The 14,950-nt window shown below is 32.5% G+C and overlaps 1 protein-coding gene across 1 annotated transcript; it reads left to right on the plus strand.

Moving 5' to 3' along the window:
* The first annotated feature begins 214 nt into the window (after positions 1-214).
* LOC141689296 (uncharacterized) lies at positions 215-2,677 on the plus strand. Its single transcript, XM_074493551.1, has one exon. It carries the CDS (start codon positions 215-217, stop codon positions 2,675-2,677), a length of 2,463 nt encoding a protein of 820 aa, XP_074349652.1.
* The last annotated feature ends 12,273 nt before the right edge of the window (positions 2,678-14,950 follow it).

Here is a 14,950-nt window from a genome sequence, read left to right on the forward strand (position 1 = left end):
TTTGTGATAAGCTTAATTAGTTACTAATTGCTAATAGATTATGTAGTTGTTGCTGATTGTTTTGGTTTGGTAGTTAGTCATAAGCTTAATAGTTTTGGTTATTTGGGAATTTGGGTTTGTAATTATTTTGGTAGTTAGTCATAAGCTTAATAGTATATGCTCTGTTTTTGACCATCATGTCACTTTCTTTTTGCAGCTTATTTTATATCAAAATATGGATAGGTCATGGTTAAAAGCTGATAGAAGAACAAGAGAGTTTGAGAATGGAGTGGACGATTTACTTATGTTTGCCTTTGAGAATGGATATAACGAAGACAAAATAAGTTGTCCATGCTTAAAGTGCGCACATAGCAAATCTTGGAAAGCTCGGATTGTTAAAAACCATCTGTTTCAAAATGGTATTGATGAAACGTATACTCGCTGGATATGGCACGGGGAGCCAAATATTGTAGAAAGTCCTGTATTGGATGAAAGTGACAACTCGGTATCTTCTAATTACCAATTCTGCACAAGAATGGGTGAAGCTGACGATGATGATGTTCTTTCTTCAGATTCTTCAGATTTCATCAACCATGTGAAAGGTGAGCATGAACCTCTTTATCCTGGTTGTGAGAATTACACTAAGATGAAAGCTTTGGTTAAGTTATTCAACTTGAAAGTGAAGCATGGTATGTCTGATTCATGTTTTTCTGATGTTCTATTATTGATTGGGTCTTTGCTACCAGAAGGCAACAATGTCCCTTCTTCTTTCAATGAAGCGAAGAAAACCTTATGTGCATTAGGAATGGGTTATGATAAGATACACGCATGCCCGAATAATTGTCTACTATATCGTGGGCCACAAGATGAAGATGAGACTACTTGTCGCATATGTAAGGCCTCTAGATGGAAACTGAATAAGAAAGGAGAAGAACAAGAAGGAGTCCCTGCTAAGGTCTTATGGTATTTCCCCTTGATACCAAGAATAAGAAATTTGTTCAATACACCAGCGATTGCGAAGGACATGACTTGGCATGAGACCGAACGACAACAAGATGGTAAAATGAGGCATCCAGCAGACTCGCAAACATGGAAGGATGTCGATCAAAAGTGGCCTGATTTTGCATCGGAGAGTAGAAACCTCCGGTTAGCTTTATCCGCCGACGGTTTCAATCCTTTTCGTGGAAACCGTACTGATCACTCAAGTTGGCCAGTTTTGCTATCGGTTTACAACCTTCCACCTTGGCTCTGTATGAAAAGAAGGTACATTATGCTTTGCTTGTTAATATCAGGACCGACCGAGCCTGGAAATGATATAGATGTGTTCCTTCAACCACTTATTGAAGATCTGCAGGAGTTGTGGCGCGGGAAACAAGTGTACGACGCATATAGACAAGAGTCTTTCGTACTTAGGGGCATATTATTATGGACAATAAGTGACTATCCGGCCTTGGGGAACTTGTCGGGACATGTAGTTAAAGGATATAATGCTTGTATTGTTTGTGTTGATAAAACAGAGGCTACTAGGCTGGTTCACTATCGGAAGACGGTAGTTATGAGGCATAGGAGGTGGTTGCCTCGTCATCATCCGTATAGAAAGCAAAAGGCAGCTTTTGATAATAGCGTTGAGACAGGTGCTGGTCCTATTCCATTAACTGGTGAGCAGGTTTTTGAAAGAGTACAACATCTAAGGGACCATGTCTTTGGTAAGACACAACGCCAACATAAACGGAAGAAAGGTGATGCTAGACCAGTTTGGAAGAAGTTATCTATCTTCTTTCAACTTGAGTATTGGAAATTTTTGCCAGTTAGGCATGTTCTCGATGTGATGCACATCGAGAAAAATATATGTGAGGCTTTACTTGGAACTTTGCTAAATATTCCCGGAAAGACAAAAGATAGGGAGTCAGTCCGTCTCGATATGGCAAAAATGGGAATAAGAATGGAGCTAAGGCCAAAAACTCCCGGAAAGAAAGAGAAGGTACCTTTGGCTGCATGGAACTTATCAAATGCTGAAAAGAAGGTAGTTTGCTCATCATTTCTTCAAATGAAGTTACCGGATGGATTTTGTTCAAATATCAAGAATCTTGTAAATATGGAAAAACTTCGGCTTGTTGGAATGAAATCTCATGATTGCCACACAATATTGCATCATTTGCTTCCAATTGCGATTCGGTCGGTACTGCACAAAAAAGTCAGGTGCACAATAATAAGGTTTTGCCTTTTCTTCAAGGCAATTTGCAGCAAAGTCATCGATGTAGATAAATTGGAAAATATGCAATCTCAGTTGGTGGAAACATTATGCCAGCTGGAAAAACACTTTCCCCCTTCGTTCTTCGATGTCATGATCCATCTCTCAATTCATCTTGTGAGAGAGGTTAAGCTTTGCGGGCCAATCTTTCTACGTTGGATGTATCCTTTTGAGAGATATATGAAGGCGTTTAAAGTATATGTTCGAAATGCTGCTCATCCCGAAGGTTGTATTGCCGAGGCATATGTTGCCGAAGAGGCCGTTGAACGTTTGGTCAATTTTGAAGAAGCTACCATAGGTTTGCCAAAAAATGATAGGCATGAGCAAAATGCAATAAGCAAACCTTTATCTGGTGCGACAATGATCAAGCCAAGCAAAGAGGAATTGCATCTAGCACACTTATGTGTTCTGCAAAATAGCAATCACATGAGGCAATATTTTGAGTAAGTTACTAACATATGTGTGTGTGTGTGCATTTTGTTATTTTCTCATTATCTGCAATTCGGTAAATATATTGAAGCAATTGATTTTACTTGTAGTGAACATATGGCATCTTTAATGCTAAGATACCAGCAGCATGAAAATGACGAGGTGTGGCTAAAAACCAAGCAGAATGAACAATTCCCCGAATGGTTCAGGAAAAAGGTAAGTTTTATTTATGTGTTTATTACCTTGTTACGTAGTCCTGATTAAAAACAATACAGACAAGTAATATAAGAAGTCGAAGACATCCAATAAAAAATAAAAACACAGACCTAAAAAAATTGTTTAATTTTTTTTTATTGTACAGATTGAGACGGAATTGCTCCATGACCATAATAGCATAGGTGATGATATAAGGTGGATGGCAGAAGGGCCTAACAAGAATGTTCCTACGTTTAGTGGTTATAAAATCAGCGGGGTTATTTATAGCACCAAGGAGCGTGATAATAATAGACAAGTACAGTGTAGTGGTGTTTGTGTTGTTGCAGATACATTAATGCTTTCCGAAAAATTTAAATCTGTTGAACATACTTCACATACCTATTATGGAGTTATAACAAGTATATGGGAGCTAGACTATAATAATTTTAGAGTCCCTATATTTCGTTGCAATTGGGTAGATATGAACAAAGGGGTTAAGGTTGATGAGTTGGGATATACATTGGTTAATTTAAATAAATTAGGATTTTCAAATGATCCTTTTGTTCTAGGGAAACATGTTAAGCAAGTTTGCTACATTGATGATACTCTTGAAAAATTTTGGTCTGTGGTGTTGAAAGTCCCGGAAAAGAACTTTTATGACCACTGTGATGATGAAAATGAAGGCTCTGTAGAAATAGAACTTGAGAATGAGCTGCAGTTGCCCGTGTTCCCGAATGTTGATGAACTGGACGATGAAAATACTAGCTATATGCGAGAGGAAGAAGAATGGATTCAATTTCCATAGTGGTAATATATATAATTATTTATAGATACTTGAGTCCATGTACCGCTCACTTTATTCTTTTTGTAGGTGAAGCTCCCATTATCCATGTGTACTGCTCGTGAACCCCTTGATGAGATTACTTTTGCCGTGATAAAATCATCATCTAGTTGACTGAGTTTTCAATTTGTGAATGCTGCTGGTTGATGCTCTTCTTATAATAGATGATGATTTTATCATAGCAAAAATAATCATTCGGCGGACATACAAGTATGGCTAGCTTCTACTGCAGAAACAGGGCTTGGAGATATGTTATCTACTGCAGAGGATAAATTATAAAATTTTCCACATCAAACTTGTGCAAATTAATGTTGATCACTTGTTTTTGTGTTTATGCAGAATTACCAGCATACGGCGGTTGTCAAGGCGTGCAAAATTATGGCTAAGCAGCATGCATGTTACCAAAGGCAGTAAACAAGGATTGTGTTTCCATTTTCATTGTAATATTCACTACTAAACAACTCTGTCTTGTATATATGGAACAATGTAATTTGAAATCTCTGTCTTGTTTAATTGAAAGTGTATGGTTTGCCAATTTTGAGGAATGGCTTACAATTTTGATTGAGGATCTCTAGTTTGTTGTTGGTTGGACCTTTGGCTGATTTATGGTATTATATCTGTTGGTTTGGGTTTATTCAGATTGGACATCTTATTGTTGGTTTGTGTACAGCAGGGTTGGGATATGTAATATGTGCAAGTCAATTTTTTTTTCCATCTTTGCTGTATAGACAACGGTTTCTTTTGCTAATCAGTAAACTGTTGTATGAACCTCTATTATCCCATAATGTTAATAACCATTGTCTATGAACTTTGCTTTCTACAATGGTATTTTAAATCCATTGTTTGATAGAGTCTAAGATATCAGTTTTAGTAAACCATTGTCTAAATTAGACAACGGACTTGTCAAAAACTGTTGTCTTAAGATGGAATGAATTTTTGTACATACAACATGCATGCAACATTATGTAAAAGGGTTACAAACAACAGCTCGTAAAATAACAGTTGTCTTAAGATAGAATGAGTTTTTGGACATACAACATTGGTTCACGCTTGTTTAAAATAGTCATAAACAACAGTCCATGAAATCACAGTTGTCTAAATAAGTCAAATCGAAAAGCTTAGACAATAGTGTGCAAAAACCTCTATAAACGTTGTTGGATGGAAAGCAAGACAACTGTTTTTTCATAGCGAAGAAAACCCCGTGGTTTGATTTTTTGGGACAACGGGTATATTTTGAACCGTTGTCTCATGACAGTTGTGTGAATGAGATTTTGGTGTAGTGATTTCTGCCAAAAAAAGATTAGATATAACATCCCCCTGCTCGTCCTCCCACCTGTAACGTTTCTGCAAATAGTTTTACCAATGGATATAGTTACAAGTTAGTTTACCATGTACAAAGAAATATGACAGATGACTACAATAAATAATGACATATTTATAACAGATTTTATACCTGAAATTCAGCCCAAACAGCATTCTTGTGGGCGAGAGGTGTGCTGGCCCAGGTTATCGTAGGAGTAGGCCAATTCTGAAGGCACATCTGAGAGATGCACTTCACGATTTTATGATCGGCAAAATTCTATATAAAATATTGAATATAAGATTAATTGTGTACAACAAAGAAAATATGTCAGTACTTGTAAAAATAAAGTAAAATATATGAAAATTTGATCATTAATAAATCTGATATAGTCATTATTAAATGTGATTAGAACTCACTTCTGAGTTCCAAAATTAATAAATCTTCATGTAAGTTCATTAAGAGAATTTCTTCGAATGCTCAATTATTTAAACTGCTAATTTCAGTTGTTCAAGTATAGCTAGAGGCCTATAATAAGGATATCCAGAGTTAGAACTCACTTCTAAGTTCCGGAATTAATAAATCTTCAGGTAAGTTCATTTAGAGAATTTCTTCGAATGCTCAATTATTTAAACTGCTAATTTCAGTTGTTCAAGTATAGCTAGAGTCCTGTAATAAAAATATCCAGAACTCTGTGCACCCTAGGACACAACAACTTATTGTATTGTATTAGAGCTAGCTAAGACAAGTCGAGTTAAGTACTACTAATGCTATGAACAACCAGAGTGATCTTCCCTGGTTAAGATCAATGAGCAATTCTATATCTGGACTAAGATAGAATTAAAATAAGATCTTGGTTATGAAGGATAAAACACCATCAATGCTTGAAGCAGATCTAGAGGCCTTAAATCTCAAGAATTAGAAAGAAAACAGTCCAGAGACAAAGAAGTTAATGATAATATTAGTTGGTCAAATGAGTGAAACATAGAACATAAAGCTGCATGATATAGAGAACCTTAACTTTGTAAAAACATAGTGAACTTAGAAAGTTTATGACGAGTAGGGGCTATAATAAGTGAGGTGAAAGAAGAGTGAATCCAAATTTGTCAGTCAATTGTACTTGTTTGTGAAAGGAAGAGATCTACAGAACCACAAATATTAGTAGTGAAAAGAGAGATTTGCAAGATCATAAATGTTGAGTTGTGATTGGCTAAGATGTTGTTTTGGGAAAATGTGCAAAAAATAAAAATAACATAATCATTCAAACACATAGCTGCCCAATGAAAAGCAAAGGGACAATGTGTGAATGCTGCATTAGGTGCATTATGCATACTAGTTTTGTACTGGTGCTATGCACCTCATGATCATCATTTTTTTATAAAATTTTTTAATAGTTTTTCTTTATTTAATTAAATTTATTATAATATTTTTATTTTCTGAATACTTTTATTTTTTTCGTAAATAATATAATTTTTCAAAAAATTGTTTGTACTTATATATTTAATTATTATTATATTTTTATATTTCACTTTGATAACGTAAATATAATATATATGTTATAATTTATTTTATTTCTTTGTTATTTAATTTTCTTCACATTATAAATTTATAAGAAGAATATTTTAATATTGTCATGCACGTAATATATTTATGTAATTAATTTTCTTTTATTTATAGATTTTCTTTTCAGGAGTTTGACCAAAGATTGAAAATAATGTAATATTTATACCTAAATATAATATAAATGTTTTTCGTTATTTTCTAAGATAAAGATGAAAATTATCTATTCAAAAATACCCGATTATAAATGATTTGTTAATTGTTACTTAAATTTATGTTTATTAGGATAATTGTTACTTGTATTATATATAATATAATACTTTTAATATTGTTTTATGTTATTTAAGAATATATAATTATAGTAAATTTTTTTAATTAATTGCCTATTATATTCGTTATACATATTATTAAATATTATAGTAGAATAATAGAATACATGAAATAAATATAGTTTATATTATACCTATAATTTAGCACCTGCCACCACCACACCTTTGTGATTTTTGTATTCCACTTTTTCGGCTTATAAGTATTAGGATTTTTTTGTCAATCTAGTACATGTTGTATTTTGTTTAACTAGAATTTACAATATTGACTTTGGGGACCATAAGTATTTGGATTGTTTTGCCAATCTAGTACATGTTGTATTTTTTAACTAGAATTTATAATATTGACTTTGACTACCATACCATCTTCGTGTACTGTCTAAACCCCCTTACACTAATTATATATAAGATATAATAATATAATAACTGCTATGACTATTTTTGTAATTTAATCAAAAGAATATAAGAGCTTCTGAGTGATGGTGAAGTGGAGTTTTTAGCTGTAAACTCCCCTGCAAATGTATGATTTATGATTTAGTTGTAATAATGAAGTTCTATTTATGTCTATATAAAGTTAGAAAATTAAAAAATTGACAGTTTTAGTAATCTTAAACTCTTCAACATTTTAGCTAGCTATCTTAATAATTCTATTTTCCTGAAAAGTTCCCCACATCACCTATGCCATACAAAAAAACTTCATAAACATAACAATAATAATAATAACAATAATAATAATAATAATAATAATAATGTTCAGAAAGCAGATAATAGTAGAAGTTTTTATAGCTTTATCTAATATAATCAAATGTTGATGATAACCCTTAAAAAAAACTAATCTTTGTTTTCTCATGAGTTGATAAAAATTGGACCCACCGGCAAATCAACTCAAAACAAAGTAAAGATCAGAACCCGAACACTCACTGCATTACGCTATTTTCACCTTTCCATTATCGATCTACCATACTTCCTAATTTCAGATTCCAATTAAAATCTTTATCCATATTAATAAACAGAAGTGAAACTAGCAAAAATGCTCCAATTGGACACACACACCATTAAAAGATTACAGCTTTCAACATGTTTATATAATAACTAAATTAACATATCCCTATCAGGAAATATATCAACAGAAAGTTAACAACTTTTTGATTCTTGATAGAAAGACATAGCTGAAAAATTAAGAAAAAAACACAATTGCATATCAGTACCACTATTCATCAACTAAAAGACATAACTATGTAAATACAAACACACACACTTTCTAGAATAATCCAGATTTTTACATGAATTCTATGGTTAAGTGGAAATGTTAAGCATACCATTGCAATGCAATGTGCTGGTAGTATTCATGGTAGTCTCTTTATTACAATCATTTTTCTATATAAAACTACATTATGCTTCAAGAAACTACATCATTATATTTATGTGATAGTGATTTGGAACTATATTAAATGGACACAAATTTAACAACTTAGCTTGTTGAAGGAACAATTTAAATCAACCATGTATTTACATAAAAGCAATGTAGCTTGCTGAAGGAACAATTTAAATCAACAATGTATTTACATAAAAGCAATGGATCTGCATTACGTTTCTTCCCTGATTATGTAAAGACTATATATTCAATATCATCTACAGATACTCTCCTGCCTCATTTTAATAACACATAAATTAAACCAAATAAGCTACAACTACTAAGCAGATATTGCATGATATACTAATAATAAACTCATAAACACACATTCATTCATTGACCAAAGCCAAATCACAATAGGCAAGCATAACGTAGTAAATATATAAGAAATACATTCAAACCATATAATACAAAAACAATTTAACCAACTATCAAGACCCAGTAGGTGAGATCAGAATCTCAAGACCCAACTATCATAAAGATCCAAACTCACTACAACAAATCAGGGCTTTTACGACGGTCAACTTACGACGGTTTTTTTTGCGCGCCTAACTTACGACGGTAAAATCATGTCGTCGTAATTATTTACGACGGAAACCATATTCTGTCTTAAGTTAATTATTTTATTATTAAAACTATTACCAAAGGAATAAAAAACTAAAACCAGCCGCGTAGAAGAACGACGTCGTATTTAATTTACGACGATATTTTTTATTTCCGTCGTAAGTTCAATATCTTATCATTAAATTTTATTACAAAAAGAAAAATAAAAGCTACTGTGAACGATGACGTCATTTAATTATAACTTACGACGACCTTTCCGTCGTAAATTGTCATTTAATTAAAACTTACAACGGAATTTACGTCGTAAATTATCCAACTAACCGCAATAAATGGCACCTACAAACATTTGTTAGCCGTTCAAAAGTATAATATTTTAAGCAAACTTACGACGGAAAATTGATTCCGTCGTAAAGTAATCTGTGCAGTGTCCAAAATGCTACTGTCTCTTTTGGAATTTCATTCTTTTCACTTTTTTTCCTAACAAAAACATATCTTCATATTATTCAAAATACATGATGACATAACAACAACGATTTTAACGATCTTCAATGTAAGTATTCAATTTTAATCTCCTATTTAATTGTTTATATGCATTTAAATATATAATTTATTATTATATTTAGTTGCATGTTCAACATATATATATGTGTGTGTGTATGTATGTGTGATTATATATTATTGACTTAGCATTTTTTTCATTTATAGGTGTCTTACGATTCTAGTTGGATCACTAAACGAATTATTCCCGGTGGTTATGGTTTTACGGAAGAATTTAACAAAGGGGTCAAAGATTTTTTGGCATTTGCAAAACAAAATAGTAAGGAACCGGATAATCCGGAACTTTTGATTTGATGTCCGTTAAATACATGTAACAATCAGCTCTTTCAACTCATTCCCGATGTTGAGTTTCACTTATATGCCGTCGGTTTTCTTGAGACTTATACGATATGGCATTATCATGAAAAAGAAGGTGGCTCAAGGCATAAAGAAATGAATGATCGTGAAGATGTATTTGATAAATATGAGATGTTAAGGGATGTCTTTAGAAGAGAAGAATTTGGAGGTGTCAATAGTATGCACGAGGAGCCAAACGAGCAAGCATCTAAATTCTTTTACAATTTGAGTAATGTCGGAGAACCAATATATCTGGGCAATACCAAGTACACGCAATTGAAGTTTATAACAAGATTACTACATTGGAAGAATCATAATAAATGTAGTCATAAGGCCTTTGATGAGCTACTCCTCTTACTTGGAGATGTGTTTCCGGAAGGGCATAAACTTCTTTTTAACTATTATGGAGTTAAGAAGATGGTCAAGAAGATAAGCTTGGGTTACAAAAAAATGCATGAATGTGAGAATGATTGCATGTTGTTCTATGGTGATGATAAAGATTTGGAAAATTGTATGTACTGTGAGTTAAGCCTATACAAAGATGCAACTAATGGCGGGAGTGATACCATTCCGAGGAAGATCTTAAGATATTTTAAGATCACTCCTCGTCTACAGCGTTTGTACATGTCTACTCACACAACCCACCATATGAAGTATCACAACAACAAAATTGTGGCTGAAGGGGTTCTTAGTCACCCTGCAGATGGAGAAGAATGGAAAGAATTTGATAAGAACTATACAGATTTTGCAGCGGATATTCGTAATGTAAGGCTTGGTCTTGCAACTGATGGATTCCCGCCATACAGTAATACTACTTCTTCTGTATACTCAGTTTGGCATTGTTGTACTACTTGTGTACAACCTTCCACATACTATGTCCATAAAGGATCCATACATGTTCATGACATTACTATTACCTGGGCCGAATGATCCTGGGAGGAATCTGAATATCTATATTTGGCCTTTGATTGATGAGCTGATTAGTTTATGGCAGCTTGGTGTGTAGACATATGATGCTTCTACAAAGACCAATTTTATGATGCGGGCAGCCTTGTTATGGACTATCAGTGACTTTCCCGGGTTGGGTATGGTTAGCGGATGGTCAACCCACGGAAAGATGGTTTGCCATGTTTGTATGGGTGAAGTTAAAGCTAAGTAACTACCGCACAGTAGGAAATCCAGTTTTTATGGGTTACATATGGGGTTCCTAGATAAACACCAAAAAAATCAATGAAAAGGTCGAGTTATCCGTAACATGTGTGCTGGTATCACATTCCCACCGGCAGGGAAACCACATAGCAAAGAAAGGGCAAATGGATTTGATGATTCACACAATTGGACATATATCACTAGCTTCTTTAATCTACCATATTTGGATTCATTGCGCCTACGTCATTGTATCGATGTTATGCACACGAAGAAAAATGTATTTGACAACATATTTCATATTATTTTATGTGGTGCCAAAACAAAGGATACCACAAGATCAAGAGAAGATTTGAAGGCAATGGGCATCATGCAAGAGTTATGGATGAATGGTAGACACAGGCCTAGAGCTAGATATGAACTCACCCGAGATCAGCTGAAATTGTTATGTAAATGGGTGCATCGATTAAAACTCCCAGATGGTTGCTCATCAAACTTGAAGAGATGTTGTAAGATAGCTCAATTGAAATTTCAAGGCATGAAGTCACATGATTGTCACATATTTATGCAAAAGTTGTTGTCTTTTCCATTTTGTGAACTTCTTCCAGATGACATACACAAAGTACTTTGTGATCTTTCAAATTTTTTCAAGGACTTGTGCTCAACTACACTACTTGCATCAAATATTAGGCAGTTGGAAAAAAACATAGCTGGAATAATTTGTACTTTGGAGACTAAATTCTTTCAAGCTTTGTTTGATCCAATGGAGCATCTTCCCATTCATCTACCCAAAGAGTGCAGACTTGGCGGCCCTGTCCCATCACGGTGGATGTATAATATTGAAAGACTACAACACAAAATGAAACAAAAAGTAGGGAATAAAGCACGAGTTGAAGGTTCCATTGCAGAAAAATATGTACATGAAGAGTTCACACATTTCTGTTCCATGTACTTTGAGTATGGAGTTGAGACAGTGCACAACTTGTTAGGTCGTAATGTAGTTGATGATCGCTCACGAGATCCACATAAACTCGAGGCATTTAAATATCCGGTAGAGCTCCTCGGAGCATATACTGGTTACCATTTGGATGTGGATTCCCTACACGTTGCAGCACATTATATTCTCACTAACATGCGTGAAGTAGCATTCTATATCACGTAAGCAATCAAATATTTTCATTCATAATTCAGACTTTGAAATATTATTCACTAACATATGATGATTACTTTTTTCAGTATGTTCGAAGAAGATGTTCGCAGTCGTAATACATATATATTGAGTGATACTGAGATGGATACAATGTTAAAGGCACATTTCGGGACATGGTTGCAAAATAAGGTATTTTATTAAATGCACAAATTGTATAAATTAAAAAAATATATTTATATACTTGTGTTGGATGTGACTATTCCATTTCAGGTACAAAACAACTACGAAAAATTTCAATACCTATTGCAAGGCCCAACTTCCTATGTGCTTTCTTACAAAAGATGCAAGGTCAACGGATACTCATTCAACCTAGGAAAATCAAGCTCTCGTATACTTGTGAAGGGTAGTTGTTATGGTGATACTGGAAGCGATTACTACGGGACTTTGCAAAAGGTTCTCAAACTAACATATGGTGGCGGAAATCAAGTGATTTTATTTAGATGTCATTGGTATGATCATGTTAGGGGTGTAAAAAAACACAAAAATGGAGTGCTCTTAATTGATCTTAATTCAAAACTAAAAGGAAATGATGTTTAAATTTTAGCAAGTCAAGCCACACAAGTGTACTATGCTCCTACTGTGAAGAATCCCGATAGCAATATTCACACAATCATCACATGTACACCTCAATTATTGAGTGAAAGAACATGGGATGTTGATATGGAATCCCTACAAGAAGAAGTCTCAAATACCATTACATTAGATTTTTCCTCAAGGTCGTTATTTGTTGATTTTTCACAATATAAAATGGAAGAAGAGCAAGAAGAAGAACAAGAGCGACCAAATCAAGTGGAAAGTGAAGAGGAAGAAAATGTAAGGGAAGGTGAAAAAGAAGAAGAAGAAGAAGATGGTTATGATAGTATTGATGTTGAGAGTGAAAATGAGTAAAAATATATTTTTATCATTTTAGGCTAATTTATATTCTTGTATGAATGAAAATATGTATTATGATATATTTGTGCAAGGAAATTGGATGATTTTATAATTCTAGCCATATTCTTATTTTAAATGACTATCCGGTTTAACATTATTTTGAATTCACTTTTCTCACAATTTCACTTAAAGTGAATTTTTCATTTAATTGCATTTTTTCAACTTTTTTCTTAATCTTATTTTTTTCTCCAATTTGAAGGTTTGGAAATCTTAAAAATATGTAATGTGATATGTTTGTGCAAAGAAATTTGAAAATTTTATCAATCTAGGAATATTTCTAATTTTTAATAATTTAAAATGAATTTTCGGCTCACTAACACTATTCTCAAAATAACTTTCCTTACTATTCAATTTTTTTATTTAATTTGACAGTTTGGAAACCTTACAAATGTATAATATGATGTTTTGGGGGAAAAAGATCGGACGATTTATTGATCTAGGCAAATTTTTTAATTTTAAATAAAATAATTTGAATTTTCTGTTAACTTGCATATTTCCAACTTTTTTCATAATACTAATTTTTTCAACATTTTAAAGGTTTGAAAATTTTATAAATATGTAATGTGATATGTTTATACAAAGAAACTTAATGATTTTATCATTCTAGGTGTATTTATAATTTTTTAGAATTAAGATGAATTTTCTGGTAATTCATGAAAATTTTCATATAAGATTTGCGATTGCTTTTGTTTTTCTAAGATTCTTATATTATTTTATCATAATATGGTTTTACAATTTGTGCTTTTGTATGAAATGAAGTTTTAATGATTTTGATAATGTATTGCAGCAGAGGGAAAAAGCTGCAGTCTGCAATTTCTATATTTTGGGTAATTTACGACGGAATTTAAAGTTCGTCGCTATTCTGGGTATATTACGACGGTCAAATCGTCGTAAATAATTTGGAATACTAACTTACGACGACCTTTCCGTCGTAAAAATCTTAATATTACGACGAAATTGTAATTTCGTCGTAAATTGTTCTTTGCAAATTCTTTTTTTCCCCATTTTAACCAACTCCATTATAGATATTATTTTCTTTTATCTTTATATACAAAAAATATATAACTCTTGTACATCGAAATTAATCCTACATCGAAATTTGTTACAAGTAATATTTGGTGAATTCTTGTACATCATTATTTGTTTAGTCTATGAAGCATATAAGATCTATGAGATAATTATGTGAATTCATTTATTATTATAATATCAACTAACAAATCATTTGTTAAGTACTATATGTTCGTCTATAACAATAGAACTATGTTGGTGATCAAAAATGAAAAGCCATTACATCTATTATTAAACAAATGATGACATTGCAATCAAGATTCCTTTAAGCATTCAAGATTCATGTTATTATTATATTTATTTGTAGCAACAAACATCTCATAACGAAATTTCAATTATTATATGTATTCATTTGTTAAATCGTGATATATACAGAATTCAAAAAATAAACAATATTACAACTTAATTGTACAAAGTTAACATTTTATATTAATTTTAAAATCCGATATGTTAGTGAATCCTATAAAAATGTTAAGGAATATTATATAAAATATGATAAAATTACTTTTGGTTAAAATATATTTCAATTATGTTATTTTAAATAATTTATAAAAGATAATTATGTAGGTATATCTATAGAAAAGTTAGAATAGTTTTTAAAAATCGTTTGTCCCTTCTTGTTTGGCTTACTACAGCTCTCACAAACAACCCGTGTTCGAATCCGGGGTTCTTTTTTTTCTAAATTACTATCATACGACGGAATCTGTCGTAAGGATTAGCGGTCAAAATTTGGGAAAAAATTGAATTCACCGCCTAATGTCATTAAACGACATCGTTACATCCTGAAAACCTAAAAAATACCCCTATTTCCCCTTTTTACTTTTTATTACACTCTTTCAT

The sequence above is a fragment of the Apium graveolens genome, chromosome 2 (assembly GCF_009905375.1).
Source record: "Apium graveolens cultivar Ventura chromosome 2, ASM990537v1, whole genome shotgun sequence".
NCBI classification, from domain to species: domain Eukaryota; kingdom Viridiplantae; phylum Streptophyta; class Magnoliopsida; order Apiales; family Apiaceae; genus Apium; species Apium graveolens.

Coding starts and splice junctions, on each gene's coding strand:
- LOC141689296 (XM_074493551.1), top strand. CDS start 215: ATGGATAGGTCATGGTTAAAAGCTGATAGAAGAACAAGAGAGTTTGAG.